Below are 25154 nucleotides of genomic sequence, written 5' to 3'. Positions count from 1 at the left end.
AACCACATCACCTAAAGGAATACAATTTTATCCATCCCACTGAAGTAAGCTGTATCATTGAAAGTTTCATCACTACGTGTTTGCAAGGACAATATTAAAAATTCTTTAAAGAATTTTCACTGCAAAGTTGCTGATCAGAAGGAGTTAGCTAAGCACCTGGTATCAGTGTTCCCTGAGAACTAAACTAGACTTCTGTCAATGTTGAATCTTCTGCAAGGAAAAACATTTCCTTCTCAATGGAAGGAATTTCCTTCAAACAGTCCAACACAGTTAATAAAATATAGTGGAACTTTAATGAAAAAAAAAAAATCCGCTCAACCTATCCTTTTAACCTTTTCACAGCATTAAAAATCTGCTATTTATGAAACATTAAAGGATGCAAGGGTTAGGAAAGATTATTCGCAGATAATACTACCTTTGTTAACGCCATTTTTAGGTTCAAAACATTCTTTTTCCTTCCCACATATTTAAAGGACACCCTCTTACAAAACAAAAAAATGTAACTCTAATTAAATCCAATTAGAACATAACAATAAACTGTTGCATAAGAACTGTGAATGCAGATTTTCATTAAAACCTGTAATTTGAACAAATGTATGCTCATCTATAGAACTACTTAAATGTAAAGAGACAGAGTTTGTTAGCAAAATGCAGTGCTTAATTTAATGTAAAGGCTGACTTGCAGTTGAAAGAATCTTAATAATTACTAACCAAACTGAATTAGCCTCTTTTCTGAAAAGCAATTGAAGGGGAAATAATACAAGGCAATACTAAAAACGAGTCAGAACATAAGTCACTAGCTTGTGTCAATCTACCTAGGTGCAGTTTAAAATCTCAACATACTAGCAATTTGCCTTAAATTTTCAGCAGAGAGATAACAACCGCTTACATTTTTCAAAGGTGATTAAATGCACAAGTTACTCAGTAAACAGCCATATATGCCTCAGCACATTTGAGCTCCACAAGTGTTGGGAACAGAACCATGTGGCCTTCTTTAAGGTTTATGTTTCAAGTTTGGTTTTGGTTATTCAAATAACGTGCATTACACCTGCATCAGTTCACAATAAGTTTATTTTATGTGAAGAAAAGCTTTGCCATTAATGAAAAATTTCAGTAGAAAACAGTACCTCCTGCTTTCAATCTAGATTACTCAAAAGTAGAAGCTTGTATTAGTGAAATCTTCAGTAGAAACAAATCTGTAGGAAACATGTTCTTGGCACATGAAGTAAAAGCTTTAAACACATTAAGTTTGAATAGAATATTTACCATGCAACCATGCTGGCAGAAAAGCCAGTCTGTAATGGCTGGTATTTGTCCCTCAAGACAATAACATGGAAGACACTTAAAACCTGCTTACATAACGTTAATTGTATATAAATATGGTGTTGCCATAATTGACAGTCTGTATTGAGGCCAACCATCTAGTTTAGCAGTTCTAAATAAGTAATAGGCACTTTGCCTTTCTGATTTCCCCTTTCACCCATCAGCCAGTCTGAATCCATGCCAGGGATACTGTACACTGTTATCACCTAAAAAACAGAAACACATTATTATAACCTTGCCTGGAAGAAAAATAGAGTCTACCTTCATGTGATTTCCAAGGTCTCAGAATTGATACTAAATAGAGCAACAGTTAAATAGAGCATTTAATATAAGCATCCATGGAACATAATCCAGTGCTCATCAAAATTATTAACTGGTCCACAGAAAAGTAGATATAGTAGCATATTTTAAAGGCCCTTTTTTTCTGATGCTATTCTATTCATTATTGGGTATTTTTCTATTATTTTTTATCTATATATAAACTTTAACAAGAAATCTAGAAGGAAGTTCATCGGATCTTCAAGTGCATGATTGAAAGATAGATGGTGTTGATGAGCTACAGCTTAAGAGAGAACCTTAGGCCACAGCTTCTAAGTCACTGTCTAGGTAAATATTTCTATTTGACTTTTTTCTTAAGTAACGCACATTTTAAAAAAACAAAAATCGAGAACTTTTTTTGTGGATAATCTTCTTCAGGGTTAGCTACAGTGACATTACTAGGTGGAACTCTATTCCAGCACTCTGCTTCATTGTATGTCTCTGCCTGCTTTGCAGAGGTTCTCCAACTTAAGAGCACAATTGAACTGGAACAGAAATAAACACAGCACAACCACTACCATCAAAACAAGAAGTGGTTGTATTTTCATATTCTTCCCTTCTCTTCTTATTTGAAAGACGAATTGATAACAGTGCTAAAGGCGTGGTAAAAAATAGACAGCAGAATTACATCTTGATTGCCTAGAAAATGTTCTTGCAAGCTAAACTGGTTTAACAAATGTTAACTCTCACTATAGAATATTAGGGTATATAGGTACAGGACAACACTCTAAGAGTACAACTGAAGTTTAATTAAAAAATCAACTACACAGATTTCTTGATATAGCACATCTTAACTAGCTAGTCACAAGCATTCTGACTTTATTTTTAAATGATCAAGTCACATAGAAAACTCTTACCTCATCTGCAAGTAGTGATAATTCACTGCTGTTTGCAGCATCATAATCATAGAGAACTCTAGCTTTCCTGCTGCCACTTGATGACCTCAGTTCACTGATGCCTGAAGTAACAATTGAATTGCTTACTGAAGGCAACGAAGCAGAGGCTGAGGCCAAGACTGAGGGAGTAGAAACACTCTGCACAGGAGTTGAGGAAGACTGATTATTGTTAGAGAGGAAAGTAGATGGAAAGCTGTGGGAGAAGACAAAATGAAAAGACTTTTGAGTGAATCAGTACTACCTGGGGAGATACACATGTCTCCATGCCCAAATTAGCATTCTTGCTTTCATCAACTACAGAATAAACACTAGCATACAGCAGTAATAGAACAGCACCGATATCTGTATGAAACTAAATAAAGATTTGTTCCTGACCTGTAGTATAAATCAAACCAACATACTTTAAAAAGAAACACTGCCACCTTAAAAAAAAACCTTGATAATAGCCTAAAAAAAAATAAAAGAGGCAAAACCAGGAAAGCACTGTTGGTCAGATTTGGTTCAGACTGTATTTTAATAAACATTTCTTTTGATTGCTCTGCCAGTAAAAGTAGTTTCCACCTCCTCCTGCTCATTCCTCAACTATGTGGCTGCACAAAAGATTGTGCTGGTGAACCAGATCAGGAAAATATAATGCAGGTTAAAAACACAGCCTCCCTCTGACAGAAGAAAAAAATCCCCACAACTATTTTTGTAATCTAAATCAGCTTGTTGATACAGCTAGCTGCATGCTGTAAAACAAAAATATCTGTTATACTAAAGATGAACTTCTATAAACTTAAGCCCCGCCTTTCGAGGTCAGGCTGCTGCTTGTTCTGTGCCAGCAGCAGTGCTTGCTAGACCCTTCCATTGTCAATTCAACTCATCAACCTGCCTGAAAAAAAAGGGGGAGAGTAGGAAAAAGTGTATAATCATCTAGCAAGTTAAGGATCTGAATCACAAAAAACTGTGATGAGAGCTAGAGCAGATACATGGGAGAGGACAGAATAACACAGGTGAAAAGTGGAAGGAGCGGGGAGGATAGTAAAGCAGCAAGTGAAGCATGAGGAACTGTGGGATTGGGTCACTGTCTCATGTCACTCTGCCCTGCATCCTGGGATGCAGCTCCATGGCAGACTAAACTCATTTATTTAGCAGTTGATGTAGTTATTCACTGTCATCTTCGCTGCCTTCCTTTGCTTCAACGCTCATCTGACTCTACCTTAAAAGCAGGTCAGTGAAGATTTTGAAAAGTGGCAGAGCTGATGCAGTGAAAAAGGGTCAGCAAGTAGGAGTTAGACTGAGTCAGGATGATGTGGAACTGTGGCTGCATTTCCTTCCATTCTTTTGACAAGTCTACACACCAAGTCAGTCAATTCCCACACATAACTCTCCTCATCAGTCCTTCTACACAAACGCTTTTTCACTAACATCCAGGATGTGGACATACTACATGCCACCCCCTGCCTTTTTTTTCCCCCACCTGTCAGAAAATAAAATCTCATCTCATCCCTTTCCACCTATGCTCCCCAGTTAAGTAATGAAGATGCAGTTCAGTGACTACTTTAACCATATACATCAACATCACTGTATTCCCACACCCATGTCTGCAGCATTACTGATCCTCATATAATCATAAGAGGAGCTAGTTTAGGGAGCTGATGCAGGTAAAAACGGAATCAGTATAATGACTAACTTTTGGATTGTATGGCCATGAACACAGCTGGAATTAAGGCATCTTAAATCTGTATCAGCTGCAGCAGTACTGCACACAACTTTACAGTTTCACACTATACTTAATCTACACTGCCACCAAACAGGGTGGACCCACTCCTCTATCCCTTTATTGCACAAGTGTTCTTTCTCTGTCACTTGAGTCAGATCTAGCAATCTTGCTGAATCAACACATCTGATTCAACAATCTAATCTAATAAAAATCAAGAAGATTGCTAACTTTCAATCAGAACAGCTTGTTAAACATGCTCACCTTAGAGTTGTATCTGTTTTATCTGACTGAAGGCAAACAGCAGGAGTGTATTGTCAAGGACAGAACTAGCCCCTTTATAGTTAGACTGAATTGCATAACAAAACATTGGGTAGACTTTCAGGAGACCCTTGTGAGCTTAGGTAGCAGTTTACCACCATGAAAGGGAGGAAGTCTCACTTCCCGCTCTGACTTATCTTGACCTCATTTGATCATAAAGAGCTAGTTCAACTCACCAACTAGAGGCTGTAACTCCACCAAAAAAGTGTTGTTGGGTTTTTTTTTCCATGTCAGACCAGTTATTTCAAACCAGTTCATGTTCCCAAAGCAGATCAAATGAGCAGAACAAAGGGAGGAAAAGCCAGACCCCACATTTTTCAGCTGTGCCTCATGATGTGTTTATTACTTGATTAGTTGGCATTCCGAGGAATTTAGTTTTTAACAACAATCAGTTGTTTCTCAATATTGCTAAATTACTGTTGAGTATACTGCTAAACTTGTTCTCAGCACAGTAATTACTTGTAAATCATTCTGCTCAGTTCAGTCACTAGTTTGTACAGCCTGTGGAAAACCAAAGCTTTACAACCACTCTGTCAATCAGTAAAAGCATTAAGTCTCGCTCTTTTTGCAAAGCCATATGTAGGCGTGTTACTGGAAAGTTTCAGCTATACAGAGGTTGTCTGGGATTTTTTTGAACACTTGAGTAGCAGGAGTTTCACAGCTTGTAGAGTAGGGGACTAGTAATGGGTAATTTGAAAAAATAATGATGCCAAAACTTAGGCTTGGCTGCCAGGGAAGCTGAGAAAATTCAAAGCATAAGCAGTTATCAGCAAGAAAAAAAAAAGCAGCCAGAAAAAAAAAAAAAAAAAAAAAAAAAAAGAGATTGCTTTTAAGCTGGGAGATTTGATTCTTTAAGCAGCCTCACAGGACAGGTAGGCAGTAGAGGGATAAGCAGCTGATGCTGCCTGCAAAAGAAACATCCACAAAGCCATGTGTTTGTATAAAGAGAACTGAGCACGAGTTTTGCCCCCAACTTCCCTACAGCTGACTCTGGAGAGTACATGGGGAAAATCAGTGCTCAGCTCTGGAACCAGCTTAGGGTTTATGCCCTGGATTCTGACCCAAGTACAACATACAATATGCATCTACTCCAAGAACCAGGTTTCTGTCTCAACCAACAAAGTATCCTGCTTAGAGGTTGAACACCTTTAGTTCACCAGTGATCTCAAAACAAAAGTAAGTCCCTCACATCTCTTGGCTTTCATATGAGCATATGGCACAGTGCCATTCTTAAATGTGTGAAAAAAGTATTTATAACCCAGCACTGTATATCCCTTGTTAACCAACAGAGAACTGTCAAATACAACCAAACTCCAGCTGAGCTGCCTAAGCTATTTATTTGGTACTGTATCTGCCTACATAGGAAGACCGCTACACATATCCTGCTCATCTGTTTATTTAATGCAAGTGCTATGCACCATATGCCTATAAACTGAGGAACTCTTCCAAAAGAATTAGCACAACTTGAGACCCTGTCCTAGTGCTCTACATTATAGTTCAGTGGGACTTCCTTGTATAAGGAAAGACAGACATGCCCAATATTTAATATCATTACTGTTTTAATCCACATGGGTAGAGAAACTTCATTTGGTTGTTTGAGGCATTTAGGATTTTGCAAAGTTTGCATTCTTTTGGTCTTCTAGTAGTCATAGTAATTTTATCAAAAATACTAACCAGATCATAGCCACATAAAGATTTTTCTTAAAATAGACTTTTTTGTATCTGGTAGTTTACATAAATTTTAAACAAAGACCGCTGTTCTGCACATGCTGTACATCCTAAAGCAAAAAATTTGAGAGGCATATGTTCTTCCCTAGGTTAAGGTTATTATGCTTAAAGTTTTCTGTTTGGTAAATATAGTGAATAAGAGTACAGATTTTAAAAACGTCCTCTCAAAATAGCTGTATAAATATACTTCCCTTGATTTCTAATTTAAGAGGCACCTGTCCTTAATCCAGTAAATGTTTTTTTTCAAACTTTCAGTTCTACAACTTGCATTTATGCACTACCAAATTTTATAGCTGAATACATCTTTTAATGGAATGTAACTTTAAAGATGTAGCTTTTTAACAAAATTACAGTTTTAAAGACTTTTTTCTAAATGTCTTCAAACTATCTATTCAAACAATCTGAGGAAAAGAAATAAAACACCACAGGAAGCTGCAAGTCAGGAAAAGGACAAGATTCAAGAACACTTTTGTTTTTACTTCCTCATCGTGAAAAACTAAGATACTTTATAGAAACAGGTATTTAGAATAGACACTATAGTAAATTTCTAAACACAGATAATTCTTCAATGCATATGCTCACCTATATAATATAGTCTGGCATAACCTTCTTTGTGAACAATAACAGGGAAACTTTATGAAAAGTAAGCATGTAAAGACATCTACATCACCACCAATCAAAAAAAGAAAGGATTATAAGCACAAACTGATGTCAGACAGTTTCTTCTCTGACTTTAAAACTGCTAAACTCACAGACCAGTAAAACTAGACAAACTTGCTCATTCCACTGCAAGTGCTTTGGATTCCAGATTATAGATATTACAAAGTACATTCCTCCCTAGATACAATATCTATGCTGGCAACTCAATTAACAGTGGAGACTGAAGTTTCATTGAAAATTAGGTAGTGTCCTGTAGCAAATGCAGAGGTAACAGGAATTTACAAGCAGTACAAAAACTTGTCACAGATTGCATAGCCGTTTTGTGGTACGAAGCATAAGACAACCGAATGATTGCAAGTAAAGCCCTGGACAGTCTATTTTTTTGTGTCATTGAATGAGGTTACCATGGGCTCACCTTCTTCGATTAGAAAATACACAAAATCTCAATCAACCTCAAAAGGCATTAGGGAAGTAGTTGCACTGAGGTAATTACCTGAGAACAGATACATTTCCTTTCAGTCTAGCATGCCTGTGTGTTCACCACTGTTATATCAGTGTAAGTTTTCTTAGTACTCATAAGCACTTAGAAAAAACTGTTTTTTCTGACGTTTTTAGTGTTACTACCTTCCAAGTTGTTTCTGAAGATCCAACATATACTGGTAACATTGTGCATAATAGGTCATCTGAGCTTCAACAAAATCATTCAAACAGCGAAGATGATGTGCCTATAACACAGCAAAGAATTCAAGTTTTTAGTCTGTAAAAGTACTATGATGCATTAGAAAGACTGGTCTCCTAATCAGGTGCTGACACACGTAGGGATTTATGGCATGTAGGGATTTATGCTACATAGGCATACTGCTTGGATTTACCAGGTAACTGGGATAAAGTGTCACAAAACTTAACACATCTGAGCACAAAAAACTGGTGTTGTACAAGCATCATGCCATTTATCTATATTATTTTCACAACAGAATAAGTATTTTAACATGTTTTTGTGGTTTCAACATTCAGCTCATCTGATGAATGGGAAGTTGAGTTGAAAGGATAAAAACGAAAGCTCCTGCATTCTCAAGGTTAATGAGAAACTAATGTTAAATTCAGTGAATACTAAACTAGAATTCAAAAAATAAAAAGCCAGAGTTGTTTGATGATCTAAGGCATTAAAGTGAAAACTTGTAGCCTAAAGTTCCCAAGTAGCTGACTGTAGTTATTTTTACTAAGTGCTCTGATTTTGATTTTCCCCCCTCTGCTTCATTTGGGTACTCACATGTGTGCTGCTGATTCCTTCCAGCAGAAGTCTGGTAATCTCTGCTTGACGGTCAAATTCACTCTGAGTAATCCGTACTTCCTGTTCAGACTAAAAGTAAAGATGCACATTAGGTATTTGTACAATGCACTCTGTTACACCTTCCAACTGCAACAGTTCCATCTTATTCAGAGCTACTCATACAAACGTATTAATCACAAGGGTAGGTATTTTAAACGTGCTTTTTCTTTGCAGATCTTTACTAGACAAAAAGAGGAACTGTATTTGAGGTTCAGAAATGTTGAAGCCCTGTATACAGAACAAACAGCTTTATCAACAGACACCTACCAGTCAATGTATGCAAAAGGAAGGCATTTTTCTGGCAGCAGTAGTACCCCACCTCTCCCGATAACAAACCACACATCCACCAGTGTAAGTGTTTGCACCAAGGCTTCTGCCAGCATAGCAGTGGCAGCCAAGGACAATGTAATTTTTTTCCATACTTCCAAGTTAACGGAGATCTGACCAAATAATTTAGGGTAAACCCCAAATTATTTTTGTCAGGAAATTTCATGGCAATCAGCTGTACATAAATCTTTGACACTAAGTTTTAACAGGATATTTCACAAATTAATGTCTCATACTGGCCACCAAGCTGCTACAACGATTTCCGGAGCTTGTAATTGAGGCATCTTTAAAAATAAGTAAAACTGAACTATAGCATATGTTTTAACTTCAATTAGAGTAAAATTTCTATTAAAATTATTGAATTAAGTAATTCAAATTTATTTCTTGTTACATTTTGTTAGCAGCAAGTTTAAAATAAGTTAACAATGTTATAGCAGTTTTAAAGGACTTCTATCTAGCACAAGCCAAAATCAGAGTATTTTTTGGGAGGGGGGAAAAAAGGACGCTACTCAAAACACACAAATACATAAAACATGTGTTGAAATATGTAAGAGTTTCTGTTCCAAGACAGAATGTCCTCAGCCTGGAATCTAGATTACCTTGCCTCAGTGCTTATGTGCATTTAGTACCTCGTTTCTAAAATCAAACCCAAAGGCAAAAATCTGCATTAAGTCCAAGATGCAGCAGTTACAGTTCTAAACAAAATGCAGTAAGGAAATATATTTTCAGGAAACTTAATGACGTGATATTGATAAAACACTGGTTTCAAAAGGATGAGTTTGCAAACATTCTGCTCTTGCATTCTACTAATTTTAATCAATATGAAAAGTCATACGGAAGAATCTTAATCTCAGAAATAAACACAGAAGAATGATGCAGGTACACAAGCAATGTTTTTCATCTGAAGTCACTGCAGCTGGGAAGGCTTACACATTAATAAACAGTGAGGAAACAGCTACAGACTACTGTGTATTTCTTACTTAAAACTGAGATAGCAGTGTATGTATCAAGTTACAAACTAATTAGGTTTTCAAAGTTCATTGAGGCAAGAATCTTTGCTCGGAATTTTCCTATTAAATCTGTATTAATACCAGTGAAATCTATCTGCCAGTTCATGAGAGACATGTAAGAACAAATAGAGGGTAAAAGCAAATCTGATAGCCAAGAGGGGAAGAAAAGCATTCCCTCCTTTATTAGCAACATCTTCAGTTCCTGAAAGAAAGGAGAAAAAAAAAAAAAAGGTGCTAAATCATAGCTAAACCATTTATCTGGAGATAAATAGTCTAGTATCTTGCTTCTCTGAAGTCAGCAGTTGCTAATGTGTTCTGGTCTTCCTGCCAGGTAAGTAAATACATGAGAACAGGAACTAATAAAAAGGGGAAGCATCCATCAGAATAATCCCATGTGTTTCAACAATATTTTAACAAATCAACTACTGTCTATAAGAAAAGACAAAGGAAGTAATGTGGTAACATGTATTAACTTAGCCAGTACGGAGTGACTTTAATTACATTGCTTTACAAAAGCCGAATACACTGGTTGTGTAGAGATTTACATAAAATTAATATTGTGATGATCTGTTCAATCTGTTCTGACCATCCCTGTTTTCAGTACTGCTGGCTGAACAGTAGCAGGACAGCATATCTATTCTACACCTTGTGGTAAAGGTGAAAAACTGTTGACTTCTAATTAGGGAAGTTTATAGCCTGATTGCTGCTGTTTCTGATCAGAACAAAGCGCTCAAAATTCAAGCCTAAACTTTGCAGTGATCCGCAGCTGCAGGCACATTTTGTCTTTAGGACAATTAGGCCTAACTGGGTATCTCCCATGAGGATCCCTCAAAATGGTACTTGCTCTCCTAGTTCAGGATATGAACCATGTATCTGAATATGAATATTCAGAAATTCATCATCTCCCCATCATCTCTCCTCACATAAGCATATATAACCTCTCAAATACTGTGCAATCCTGTAGATAAGGGATAACACACAGACATAAGGGCATAGGAAATAAAAATCGCCTTCCTAATGTTGTATTATGAGACATGCTATTAGTAAAACAGTGATAATGGATTATATTCATACTACCTAATATAGTTGGGCCTCCCTGTCTCCTTTGTAGTCAAAAGACAAACAGGAGCACCTCTTGATGCTTAAAACCCCCACGCGCTGAACACAAACTAAAAGCCTCTGCTCCTTCCATTCACTACATCAGACACCTCAGAAGACTCCTAACAAAATCCATGTGTGTAACATTGATACCTACCCCACGTGTTTTATAGTATTTAGTATCCTCTAATTCCATATTTCAGAGGGGAAGTTAAACTGAAGAAAGTTTGTCATTGATACCACGCAGATCTTTTGTTGTAACAAAAAAAAAGCCTGTAACTGATCTAGAGATTACTCGCTTCCCAACAAGGATTTCGGACTGTCTTCTTAGATTTAAACTGAAAGCATCTATGAACCTCTTCCTCCCACTTTCAGACACAAAGGGACAGATTGCCTTTAGAAACCTGGATGGATTACTGTTCTTTTGGCAGAACATGTGTGTTGTTGTTACTTCTCAACAGTGTCTGCTTTTTATATCCCTAATTAAAAAAAAAAAAGGAAACCTTGAATTATATACTTTATTACAAGATTTAAAGCTTTTAGTCTTCTTTATGCTATTGTTAAGCACTTTGTATTATTTCTTTTTCTCTCCAAGACACAGTCTGTTGGATTTTACTATCCTCAAAGTTGCTCGTCGTCATTTCTGAAAAGCAAATAGTTCTATTTGTCATTGTCTTACAGCTTCAGGATTAGTTTTTGTTACAGCAGTACTGCCCTCCTACCATCTTTTTCCCAAAATAGTACCAAGCAGCCCAGCAAACAGGTTTGCTGCTTCCAAACTGTTACTTTACTTAAATAGTAAAATAATTCCCGAACTTTTGGATCAGTTGACCTAACCCTTGTTTTAGAGTTCTAAATTAATTCTTCACCCTCTCTCACACTCTACACATACACTCCTGTTTGCGCCATAACTCACAGACTGCTAGAATAGAAAAAGTCTTTATTTTCTCTCACAACTCCAAGATTTTACCCAAAGCTCCACAGCCCAGCTTCTAACAGCAACTCCTTACACGTCCCACAGCTGCCTATCTGGTTCCCCTTTAAAAACCATACTCCCAAGTCTCTGCAATCCAGCTACCCTTACCTTCTCTTCCTACCCTTAGTTATTATTTCCCCTCCTCTACAGAAATCTACCATGACATTTCTTAACTGTTAGCACAGATTCTCAGAGCCTGTTCCCAACACTGCTTTGTCAGAGCCAGTGAGCCTGAGAATAGCCCTTCTCATGGCACCAGAGCAGCTATCACCTAACACTCCAAACACAGAGTTTGTCCCTGTGCAAGGGATGGCCTGAAAAGAGAAGGCTGCAGCCCCCAGCACAAGGCTAACACTGTATTTATGAACCCGCCTTCAGACCAGGTGCAGTTTTCAGACGTGCCTACCTCCTAACTCAGTCACTTCAGATAAACACAGCATTCTCTAGTAACATTGGGGAGAAAGGCAGGGAACAAAAAAAAAAAAAAAAAACCCCAGACCCCAAACCTCCAAAACAGAGTTTTGCCGAAGTTTCTTGCATGTACCCCAGCATTTTAGTTACTGTTCTATGCTCTGCGTAAAAGTTGAAGATCATTATTTTCCAAGACAGTTTAGATGACTAGACCCCAACCTTTCTGAAAATTTTCAAATAAGCTCATTCTCAAGAGGTCCTTTTTAACAGTATGCCATACTGGTAAATTTTGAGAGACAAGTCCTGTGTTTTTTTCCTATTGTATCTTATGATTCTCATGTGACAAGAGACAGTCAGCTAGAAATAGTTTAGTATAAAACAAGCCCCAGGCATTGTTTCACTGCTGGACTTTGAAAGGCCCTAGAGGGAACCCGTGTATTCTGATATAATGCACCAGGCTGTCAGCATTAGACTGAAATCAACAACATGCAATATCCTTTATTACATCAGACCAGCACAAGTTATGGTTTCAGAATTCTGCAATTTCTAAATTGTTTACTTACTTTTGTCACTTCCTCAGCCCATATCTAGTCAGCATTAAGAGTGAGGGGAAAAAAAAATAAAGACATACAAACTTAGACATTGGTCATACTTTAATAGAGGATGCAACTGTACTTTGGCTTAACTGCTTTCCTGTCCTCAGGACTTCACAAGGATTTGAGGAATGATATAAATCAGTGGCCCAAAGCCCTTCATATACAATGAAACTGCAATGAGTATGGATAGCACTACATCTGTAAGTTAAGATACTGAAGAAGGTATGACTTGTAGAATTTAGATGTTATAAGAATTTATTTAAAACAAGCTATTACAACATAAGACATAACTACTTAGAAAAATGACATGATTCAGACAAACTAAATTACCTTATGGAGGAATTTAAGTTACCTTAATGTGTTAAAATACTGAAAAATTATGGAGAGCTATTCTCATTTTAACACCATGTTAAGTAAAGACTGAAACAGATGAATGATTTCTCTTGCTAATTTCATTACTGGTTTCCTATTTCACAAGCATTTTTATTGAAACTTAAATTAAAAATGCTACTGAGGTATCAAGCTGAGTAATAAAATAGTAGCAAATAGTACAGCAAAATCATAGAACTGCAAGGAATTTACTCGAGAAGTTAATTACTTCAGCTTGCTGTTCCAATTCCCTCTTGCAATGCAGTTCTCCTTTAACTTTCATTTTCTGAAGTTGTAAGAAGATGACACAATCGGGACTTTGGTAGGAAGAAATGTGTATAAAGGTTGCAGAAGCAAGTTGTGGCAAACAAGTTTATTCATTCTTTTATCTGATCACAACTGAGAAATGTGGAACACTAATTGAGATGAAACCCACTCTTCTGTGCAGATCCAAGACCCAAAACAGAACAGTCTGAACAATGCAGTCCATGTTGTACATAAGTAATTAACCCCTTCCTTTTGCACTTCAACAATTATGGTGCTAAAACCAGCTGCATTCATGAGTCCTTGCAAGAAGTTTAGGATATACTGTACTCTAAGTTAAGCCATTAATTTATGTGACATTATTCAGGTTCAGTTATTTGTAAAACATTGCTTGAAGGGAATAATTTCTACATAATTCTGGGTTTTTTCCACATAATTCACTCCTACTCATATTAAAAGAAAAGGAAAATTAAATCATTCCTTTCCCTCCAACAAGTAAAATTAATTTCAGAAGTGATTAAAAAAATCAACTCCTTTGCATCCTAAGTTTACATTCATAAACTCATAGAAATTCTAATATAATACTGTATACTTCAGATTATCACAAATACTCTGATAAAAACAGTATCTAATGCTGTGCTGACATACGTGTACTTAGTACACTGTATCAATCTAGTTTGGAATGGGAAACTCTAAAACAAGACCAAAATGAGCTGGATAGCAAGAGAAAACATTTGATAGGAAAATGAATGAACACAGGAGGCCAACAAACCTTTAGCCATTTTACATGCAGCAAGTTGAGCACGTAAGAGACATTTACCATAATGTTATTCTCTTCAGGCTGAGAGGTATTTAGTTGCTTAAGTGCATAGATAAAAGACAAAAGCAAGTTACAACATTGAATATAGCAGGTGAACAGATTATTGGCACAAAGCACTGTGAGTTTAAGCTACGCAAGACTGAACTGAATATATATAAAACTGTTTATATTTCTATTTTAAATACTGATCTAATTTACTTCAGTTGTACAGTAAGCATAGAGAATGTAATTTCATCAAATGTTAAATATTTTTATAGAAAAAGCATTTTTACAGAAAAGAAAATCAAATGTAGATGCAATTTATCACTTTATCCTGTCAAAGAAAGTAGTAAAACATACCAGTTTTCATCATAACTCGATACACTTTGCCAACTTATCTGTTTACAACCGTTTGTCAGATATCTTCCTTTATAAAGAAATGATCCAGCAGAAGATGAACCATGTGAATCACACCTATATCCAGGTTATCTCTCACTTCTATATTGCAGAGCATAAATTAGAGATGCAATTTTTTCACTTCTCTGGGAATTCTACAAACCAATACTTCTTAAATACATACACTGCTGCTAAAATTGAAGTATACAGCAGTAAATTTGTGCATAAAACTGAATTATGTGCTGTATGAATATTTAAGAATGGTCAAGTAGTAGCAGCAGCAACTGGCAATAATTTTGTGCAAGCACCAAACTTTGAGTGATTATACCAGTGATGGAACTAAAACTCAAGTGTAGAGCCTTTCTTTTAATAATAAGCTCATGGGGAACAATTTCCTTATGGTCTTTCTATTGCTTTAGAAAGTAAAGGTATATACCTACTACTATGCCACACAGGAAGTTAATAACAAAAAAATTTTTTTTTTTTTTTTTGAAACTTAACTGAACAAATCCAAGCAAAAAAATAGTTTACTATCCATTGCTTCCAAATTTCACTACTAGCTGACCAAAACCCTGCTCTGCTATCCATTGTTAGTCTTACGGATTAAGAAGGCTTGACAAGTAGAGAAGTAACTTTCTTGCATAAAATGAACATAATATAAGGGAAAATACATGCATGGATGTAAAATACAGACAATTTAAATATACAGGGACAGTGTACATGACATGGAGGATTGAAGTAGTGTCAGGTAGAGATAATGGGTTTTTTAGAAGGATCACCATGCCAAAGATGTGAGGTGCTTCATCTGTAAAGCTCAGTCTCAGAGATGACGCTTCTCAGATCTTTCAGGACAGTGTTCTGTTTGGAAAAGCCAGCAAGATCTGACAGTCCCACACGGCATCTTCATCATGTACACTGTCCCTGTGTATTTAAATTGTCTATAGTCCTTCAGCATTTGTGTGCATGGCCCCTACTGCATTAACCCTTATGGGGGAAAAAAAAAAAAATAAAAAAAATCACTATCCATCATTAACTGCTGCACTTTTAGGAATGCAGTCAAAAGACAGCTATGAAAATACTATTAGCAGACCCTGCTGAAATTGCATACATTCAATTATCTATTCCTCCACTTTGATGGGACTTTTAACAGTTTAAAACAAAAGCTTTTTAGTCTATAGTAACTTTAAATTCATTTCTTGAACATGTATTTCTTGAGAGAATAAGAATGGTTAAGAGATGTTAGTTTAAGAGTCTTGCCCTGTTTGGTGGTGTGAAATAGTAAACCATTTAGAAAGAGTAAACTACAAATATTCCTGATACAGAAAAGTTAGGTATAGATAGATTCATCAGTTGGAAGTAATAATACAGATACTCCAACACTTGCACAAAATCAAATGCCAAAACTTGACATCTGAATGATTTGTATTTACAACCATCTTGGCAGATTGTAGCAAGTAGCAAGTCATTTTTGGCAGTGGAAGTGCATCTAGTACAGAATAAGGGGAGAATATTTACTTGGGTCAAGTAAGTTCAGCTTGATAGAATATCTAAAAATAGAAGACTAACACCTTGATCAAAAATTTGCTTCTGTTTCAGTGTTCCTTTGAGGCATTTCTTACAAAGTATCTAGAAAACCAGTAAAGGTAAGAACTCTGACTGGAAACATAACCAAGTAATCAAGTTTATAAATAAGTATCAATAAGTTTGAAAGTTATGGGCAAATTAAAAAAAAAATTCTACTTACTGCAGCTCGAGCTTCTGCAACTTTTGCCTTCTTCAATCTGGTTTTTGCTGCATCCAAATCAAGTCTTTTATTTTGTAATAGTTTACGTTCTTTCTGAAAGCAAGTCAGGTTAGTTCATGAGAACACGTACACATACTTAAAAGCAAAAACCTGTCTACTTGGAAATTTTTTAGTGAAATATCACATACAAAAAGGTTCTTCAGTTGAACAGAGGCAGAATTAGATCCTAATTATTCTCACACATTTTACATTCAAGATACATACTTTTAATAGAAGAATAGTTACAAAAAGCAAGTTTTCAGAATAATTTTGATTTTGCCTGGTCAAAAGGAAGTAATATAATATATAACACTAAGGCCACAAATTCTACTTGAGTCTTTCTACATTACTCTGAGGAAAATAATAATGCACAATTATCTACTACCTCAATTTGAAGATTTACAATTACAATTGTCATGAAATGCTGAAGAATGCACAATTCAACTTACAGCAATAGTTTTGTAGTCTCCTTCAATAAAGTTTCTTAGGGGAGTGAGAAAGTTTATAGCAGAAGTTTGAATTAGTTCTCTGTCTGCTGTCCCAATTCGCTTTTGTGTTTCTCCACATTTTATGAGTGCATTTCCTGCAAAGGAAAAGAAAATAAAAAGTTAGCTTCACAGTGATTCAGGCAGGTGGTTAACAAAACAGGTTTCTACACACAGGAAAGTTTAGGCCAGCAATTTGAAAGATAATCCAATGACATCACAAGGGCTTTCAAAAGAAATCTGAAAAAAAAAAAAAAAAAACCACACAAAACCCACCCCCAAACAAAAAAAAACACCCCACCCCCACAATAAACAGCCACCCAAACCAAACTAACCCACACAACAAACCAAGCCATTTTTATTAGTAACAATCACATGTCACGGCAAGACTTCAAGAACAGATACAGCATAGTAGAAGTGGTACTAACTACAGCAACTCCATTGTGAACATCTATTTTAGAACGGGATAACAAACCCACTTACTTTAATCCAACAACCTCCTCCCCTTATATCACATTTTAGTTTAAGTCAAGAGTAGTTGGTAGCAAGGAAAAAAAACTTGCTTTGCTACTGGAAAATAATGTGCTTTTCCCCACTCTCATCTACTCCAACTTCTAAATACACATTTGTATATTAACTGAACAATACTTTGAAATTTGGTTGTAAATTACGTATTGAAACTGAAATTAGTGTATCAAGAATAGTTATTATTGTGCTTCAACAGGCTGACACTGCTGAGTTATAAAACACACTGAGTTTTCTGAAAACTAAAATATTTTGTGACATCACATGAAAGCTAACAGTGTATCTGTAACAATAGTTTATGTTACTCGCCTGAATTTTAAAAATTCTGCAAGTTAAGGGACAGTCTGCCTGTAAGTACAACTATTAGATGTCAAAAAACAAGACTCGAGGCTGATGATCAGAGGGAGGCCACAGATAACAGCATAAAATCATGTGGAAGTAAAAGGAACAAAGCCTGCCATTACTGATTTCATATCCATGTCTTCTATAAAACATCTTTTTTTTTTTTTTTAAGTGCACTTTCCTTCTTTTGAAAAGGAACACCATTATTTCCAGATATAAAGAACTCATTCTTCCTGGAAGTTTTCCCTCCCACTGCAATTTTGAAGAAAGCAACTAATAAGAGCTAAATATCAGATTTTGATTGCAGACTGTATTATATATACAGACACCTATGTCAGTTGGTTAAGGTAAATTAACAGCTAAATCTGGTATTAGCAACTTTATGAGCTGTAGAGAACACCAGAATTATACTTTATTATAAACAGCAGTGTAAAAACATTAGATATAACACCCCCAACCCTCCTGTCATAGGTACATAAATTTGCTGGAGAAGGACGAAAATTTAGATTACTTTCTACACTCTCATCTTTAGCAAAATACTATATATTACAAAAAGCAGGAATACTGTGAAGTTAGAGAAGCTTCTTACTATATAAGTTAATTTCAGATAACGTTTTCTTCTACACCACAAATAAAATGCATAAATGTTGTCATATGTGCAAATGTGTTCCTTTAATGAGGCAACTGCATTCCAGAATTATTTGTTCTGATAAGAAAATTATCCATCCACAAAGACGGTTATAATTGTAACAGCAGGTTCTATTTCTAGAGATTTAGACAGAAACCTCATCACTGATCTCCTAATGCTCAAAGTTATACAAGTCATCTCAAACTAATACAAAAGTCATTGAACAGTTTTATCTGGAAGACGACAAGAAATATCATTTTACGTGGTCAAGAAAAAACTATTCCCCCCCCCCCCTTCTTTTCTACAACAAAAGACATACATTTTACTTCTACTTACCATAGGCTGTTCCTGGGCCAAATTCATTCCCAGCATCAATCATATACTGGCCTAGTAACTCTGGATTATTCATGCGACTTGGTGCTTTGCGGTCCAGCTTCTCATAGACAAATTCCTCCATTCTGGCATCTAAACAAAAGTTTATTTGAAAAAATTAATGTCATTCAAAACACAAGTTTGAAATGGCAACAAAAAAAAAGGAAAAAAACCAGAATTTCAAAATCTAGACATTAAACATTAAACATTGAACAATGTTAAGTTGAAGATACTGTTCTTGGAAACTGACTGTATTCCATGTTTGTTATGTGTTTCTTAGAGGCATTAGTGAAAGCAAGAAATTATACTTTCCTTCTCTCTCCTATCAGACTATTTATTTCCCCCCTAAAAACCAGTCTTTTTTTCCCCCTCCAGGAAAAAATTGTGAAAATTGTTCACTAGAATTAGCAGTGTAGGAATCAAGTTCGACAACTACTGTAGGTTCCCAGTGAAGATATTCTCAAAGTTTGGTAGACCCAGAAATTATATCATCTCTCTCCCACTTTCCCCACTTCCTTGAAATGCCCTGAAACAAACCACTAAAGATATTAGAAATTTCATATTCTCATCTTTCCTTAGTTTGAGCAACAAAATTATGAAAAAAACTTTTCATGACTATATGATCATTAATATCCATCTATTACAATATTAAGCAACAGTATGCTGCTCAGGTGAAAAAGCCTCACAGACAAACAGGAACACTTAATTAGAATAGCAAAATCCTCAGATACAACACACAATTTCTCTGACCAATTGTTTTGGCTTCATAGCTAGCTCAATTTATTTATGCAGTCAATATGAACTAATTTCAGCCAGTGATAGTACAACCACAAAGCAGCTCTCCAATAAGCAAACCTGCCACTTTGATGCAACCAAAGCCAATACTGTTAATTAGACAACTTTCATCAGCACTGGATTAAATAACTACTCTCTCATGAAGGTCACAAAAATTAACCTGACATAGACAAATATGAATGCCAGTGCATTCCCTGGAACCAAGGGTGAACCAGAAATTATCCAAATTAATTCGTTTTTCTTTACCTGTAATTTTTTTTTTTGACTAAGTGACAAAAGAACTGAAAAGTAATCTAAAATTATTGGACTATTATATGGGTCTGACCTAAAGGTACAATTAAAAATGTGATTGAAAGCCATTTTTCCTTCCCCAGACAGGGTTGCTCCATTAACAACCAAAAGAAGCTCTCTACAGTGTGCGATAGTCCTCCCAAGCAGGCTGCCAAACAGCGGAAGTTACATTCACAGACGAAGACCACTGCTTAACTGAGTATTTTTAGCCATCAGAAAATTGACTAGCCAGCATAACTGAGATATTACCATATATTATGCTTCTACTGAATCTCACCATTCTACCATACACGGTTCTACCTACAGTTAGTGATTCAACATTCTACAATTACAAGTTTCTGAAAAAGTAAATACATATTGCAAATACTGGATTAAATGATCAAGACAACTATTTCCCCTGGCCTAGACAAAAGTAGAAATCTGAGCTGGAATATGCTATAAACTCTACTGCATCTTTCCCACATGATTACTTGTTTTGGTTTTTATGTTTAAAATACTGCTTTTATGCAACTAAAGGACGCAACAGGCTTCTAAAATAATACTTCAAATACCAGCATTATAAGAGAAGTGCTATCAGTGTATGATTTACCTGTACTAATAAATCCTAACTCAGTACATCGTTACAAGGAGCATATTTATGTTTTCAGTGCAGAGGTATTAGCAGTATTATAATTTTATCATTTGAGAAAACCCAAAGGAGGTTTAGATTTTTTTTTTTTGTAATAGTAGTTCACCTGGCTAGCAACCATGTCTTGACTTGAAATCTAGATCTGTACACTAAGAAAATTTTTACAATTGTCACAAATGGCCCAGATAACTGGAGGATGAGAGTCTGAAACTGACATCCTCCACACTAATACTTGTAGCAGCAATTTCAGAAACAAAATTAACATACTGAAAAACTACATTTCTTCTACCCGTTTCTTCTGTTATTATTACAGAAAGAGATTCACCATTGATGAAAGCATATTTGAAACTTTATTGTATTGCCTAAGTATGGCGTATAAAATGCTGGTAAATGATAAAGACTCAGCATCTGGAGAAAATCATTCTTTAGTAAAAGAATTGTTAAAGACAGGCATTTCAGTTCATCTTGTCTGCTTCAAGCCGAGTTGTACTGTGCAGACAGGTTAAAGTAATGACATTTCTGGAGCCACTGCATCTACTCCATGTAGAACTTCAGAGTTCTTACAGCTACCTAAGATTTCTGAAATTAGAGTGGGAAAATGAATTAAATAGGAAACAACTCAAAAACAAGTCAACATGAGACTGACCAGAGTATAGAATCAATACTATAGTTTAAAGAGCTCTGACTAAAGCTTTCTCCATCTGAAGGGTTAAAGAAATACCAGCAATTAGTAGTGTCTCTGATTCTGTGTAGCTCTTCAAAATACGCTTTCCCTAACTCCAGCCTTCAACTTTTAGAACTGTTAATATTATAACTTATGCAATACCTACCGCAGTAAACATTTACACCGGCAAATCTATTAATTCAAAAGTTGCAAACAAAAATTCAAAGGATGTGACTTTATAACTTATGCAATACCTACCGCAGTAAACATTTACACCGGCAAATCTATTAATTCAAAAGTTGCAAACAAAAATTCAAAGGATATGACAGCTCCTTACTTGGATTTGGCTGCAATAATACTTCTGTTTGTTTCATTATTTTTTCCGTCCACAATTTAGTGCATTCTGCTTTGCTGAGAAGGTTCTCCAAGTGAGCATCCAGTTCAGTCTTCTCTGCTTGACCAAGCTTTTCTTCTGTGAACTACAAGTTAAGACAGGTTGAAAATACTCAGTTCACAGAAATAATTTCCCAGGACAAGTTTAAAGCAGCAACTATCCACTCATATTAGTTGCAGATCATGCTTTCAAATATATAACTGTTAGCACTGGGTAAATAAAAATCTAAGAATAAATTTGAAAGTTCTTAAATTCAACAACACACCTTTACTATCAGGAAGAAAAAAATGCTCTACTTGGTACTGAGAATTCTCACTTGAAGCATTTTGTCCAATTTTGCACAGTGCTCTTTGAAACATGAGTCAAAAGGAAAGAGAGTGCAGATGTAATGAAGGCAATTAAAAGATTACTTAAATCTTGTACATTTTGTCCCTTCTTCCACAGTAAAACCTGAAGACACAACAGCTTCTCATTGCAGCTACCTTAAAAAAAAATGTTGTCCTGTCCACAGCAAACAGGACAAAAAGCAGTGAGTTAAAACTTCAGCATGAAGACTTAAATTAGAATTTAATTTAGACATTAGAGAAAGCTTTTAAAGACGGGGATTAAAAGCTAAAATAGACTTCCCTGAGAAGCTGTGGAACATCTATCTTTGGGGGTGGGGTGCGTTTTGCTTTTTAGAATATGACAAATCAATGTTTAATGAACTGTTTAGATATGACTGATCCTATTATGCCTTACAGAAACAGTAAAATGACCTCTGCTGTCCTCTCCCAAGCTTTCAGTGACAACAAAATACAATGTCAGTCCATTTAGCTAAATAAATCCAGCAGACAATTCATTTCACTTGATATTAAATTCATGCCAACTCTTATTAATCCGCAAGCAGTTTGTACTTCAGTCCCAGTTCTCTGGGAGAGAGGGAAGCCACGCGTTTCACATCAGGGAACCAAACAAAACCGGAACTGAGGGGTTTGCCTGCCTCTCTTCAGAACAGTAGTTCCTCATGATGATGATGATCTCATCACTTGACAGCCTGTTCAAAGTCAGGCATTTTCAGAAAAACCTGGTTTATGAGTAAATCCCTAACAAGCTTACCAATTAAGAACATAATAGGACTGGAAACATTTTTGACTGTCAAACTTCATTCTTAACAAGCTCATTGGTGGGATATTTAACTTGCAGTAAGAAACAAGAATACAATACAAGTAAATTGCACTGTCCAAGTTAGCTTTCATTTCCATCACATGTAAAATAAAACCAACTTTGATAGCATATCCATCTAAAGTCTGGATAAATGTTGTGGCATTTGCTGTTCTACATAAAAGCAAACTGCCTTTGAGAGAAATTTCAGTTGTAGTATAGGAAAGAATGGAATTTATTTATGGATGTATTACTGTTTAAAAGGTTGTTTAAAGAGATGTCAGTTACCATAAGCTGCTCTCAAAAACTTTGTACAGATTCATCATAATACAGTGTTAATGGTTTTGGTATTAATTTTTATTAATTACAGATAAGAGCATTTGCATATAAAATAGGCTTTCCTATTAATATTTCCATAAATCTTCTAATCGGTGTGAAGACTGTAATGTTAAATTTCACATATACACCTAAAGGAAAAAAATATTTTAGCAATACCAAGCAGCATGGTAAATAGCAGTTTGACAGAAGTATCATTTCCAGCATCAGTGTAATGTAACAACTGATTTTCCATCTCGGTTACCCAGAAACCTAAATTTGAACTCGTCTTTCCGTTTTATGTCCTTTTTCAGGCATTACTGCATCCCTTAAGGAAAAGAAAAAAAATAATAAAGGCAGTGCTATGAATCAAGAATTTTTCTTCTGCTTAGAAAAACTCTTCCAAGATAGGCAGATACTAATGATTTTCTACCTTGATTAGAGCTCTGAAAACTGTGTTTTCCTTTTTATCAAAGCTTAAAACATGTCATACAGAGACACTTAACATAAACACTTGCAGGAACAAATCACATCAGTAAGCCATCTAATGCACCCATCTATCTTTATTAAATTCAAAATACATACATAAGTTGCCTGAATGCGACAGCTCACACAGAAGGAAATTGTGGCGTTTTGTATACAACTGTGTTATCACAGCCCAACTGACATTTCATGTCTATGCTGCAAAATTACTAGAAGGAGAAATTACATTAAGATAAATCTCTAATTTTAGGTAGAAGCCACGAACAATATAAGTGTTTCTGCTACCAAAGAGTAAAAGCCCAGCTTATTCCCAACTGCTCACAGGCAGCTTGTCGATTACAGAGCCTGGCAAGAGGAAGGATTCGCATTCCTATTCCTACACTCTATGGCATTATTTATTTCACCTCAAATACCACTAACTATAACCATTTGCTACTTTGTCCCACAAATTGCAAGTACTGCAAGACAGCCTGAAAACCACTCCTTCAAAGCATTTTCTGCCTGCCAGAAGGAAGTTGCAGGCTTTGGATGAGGATGGCCAGTAGGCTTGATTTTTCTGTAGATTACAAACTAGAATACGGTAGTCTGAACACAGTATAATCTCATCCACAGAAAGAACAGGTTCCCTGGAACGCAGGTATCAGGTGGTTGTGGGTAAAACAGCCCCAATCCCCTTGTAACAGAAAAGTCTGAGAAGCCTGTGAAACACTTACCAGACGTTCACCATCTTATAAATTGACATGGATGTTTTAAGTGGTTTTCCTATATACCATTTCATGCTGCTGAACTGTTTCATAGGGTTTGATGAGGGTTTTTTGTTTCCAATATCCCAAAACAACCAGTGTCAGGTCATATCACATCATCAGCGATGCTTGAACATCAGAGTTTAACTCAATACACAGAACTGTAATTTTTACTGGAGGACAAAATCTAAACCAAGATGATATTAAAAAAAAAATCCACAAAATTATTACCCCTTAATAGTATCTGTAGGCCTTACACAGGAATTTTTAAAAAACTAATCGGGAGAAGAAACAGTAGCACACAGAACATTACTTACTCGGATTATAAGAACATTTTAGGTATTTGCTCCTCACCCTCAGTGGTTTCATTAAACTGCTCATTTTAGGGGAAAGCAGCAGCTGGTAGAGCAAAATTGTTAGTTTCTCATTTCCACTGAATTTTAGTTTAGATTAAGCAGATAACTAATGTAACTATCCAGATGTAAAGCAACAATGCAGACAGAGCATACTGGAGCAAACCACAGTTCACACCACCTTTAAACCGTGACAGACTGCAAAAACCTACATTAGATTTAACGCAATAAGCTGATTTAAATGTTAAAAGTCATGATAAAAGAGATGAAATCACAAGGTACCATCACAGGACCTTATAATGAAGGGTGAACCGCATCTCCTTTTTTCCTTGTCCAGAAAAAAAAAAAAAAAAAAAAAGGAAAGGGGTGGAGGCTGGAAAGGAAGAGATGGTCTAGGAAACATGTAGACCTGGAAGAAGCCGGGGGAGGGCGGGGGAGCATGGAAAGACCTCCCTGAAAGCGAAACCACGACTGCTTTAAATTCATTTAAATTAGATAAACAATGCTTTCTGACGAGTTTGCATTTTCAGAGCTCCGCTGTGCTGCTGATCATTGGTTCTGCTTGAATATTGAGATTTAGGGCAATACATCAGACCGATCAGACCAGATAACAACTTTAATCACGTTCCAAACCTGACTGCGACCCAGAGAGAGCTCATGAGAAACCGAAGTGGATTACGATGCAC

At 36.0% G+C, this 25154-nt stretch overlaps 1 protein-coding gene across 2 annotated transcripts; it reads right to left on the bottom strand.

The window, feature by feature from the left end:
* Window positions 1-1053: 1053 nt before the first annotated feature.
* Window positions 1054-21523, bottom strand: SH3GLB1 (SH3 domain containing GRB2 like, endophilin B1). 2 transcript variants are annotated; one of them, XM_026854188.1, is made up of 10 exons: window positions 21375-21515; window positions 18624-18752; window positions 16757-16890; window positions 16269-16361; window positions 14102-14188; window positions 12664-12687; window positions 8219-8308; window positions 7573-7673; window positions 2499-2730; window positions 1054-1529 (listed from the first exon to the last, which is right to left on the bottom strand). In XM_026854188.1, the coding sequence occupies exons 1-10, from the start codon at window positions 21409-21411 to the stop codon at window positions 1422-1424; spliced, it is 1035 nt and encodes a 344-aa protein (XP_026709989.1). In that variant the 5' UTR covers window positions 21412-21515; the 3' UTR covers window positions 1054-1421. The 2 variants fall into 2 exon arrangements, with proteins under 2 accessions (XP_026709989.1, XP_026709990.1); XM_026854189.1 differs by lacking the exons at window positions 12664-12687; window positions 14102-14188 and having other exon boundaries at window positions 21375-21523.
* Between the last annotated feature and the right edge of the window lie 3631 nt (window positions 21524-25154).

This window comes from Athene cunicularia (assembly GCF_003259725.1).
Source record: "Athene cunicularia isolate RWA chromosome 8 unlocalized genomic scaffold, athCun1 chr8_part1, whole genome shotgun sequence".
NCBI lineage: Eukaryota > Metazoa > Chordata > Aves > Strigiformes > Strigidae > Athene > Athene cunicularia.
Note: the sequence above shows the minus strand (reverse complement) of the source record. Positions and strands in the feature narration are given on the sequence as shown.

Coding starts and splice junctions, on each gene's coding strand:
- SH3GLB1 (XM_026854188.1), bottom strand. CDS start 21,411: ATGAAACAAACAGAAGTATTATTGCAGCCAAATCCAA. Junction 16,891..18,623: donor TGGCCCAGGAACAGCCTATG/GTAAGTAGAAGT, acceptor TTTCCTTTGCAG/GAAATGCACTCATAAAATGT. Junction 1,530..2,498: donor TATCACTACTTGCAGATGAG/GTAAGAGTTTTC, acceptor TCTGTTTTTTAG/GTGATAACAGTGTACAGTAT.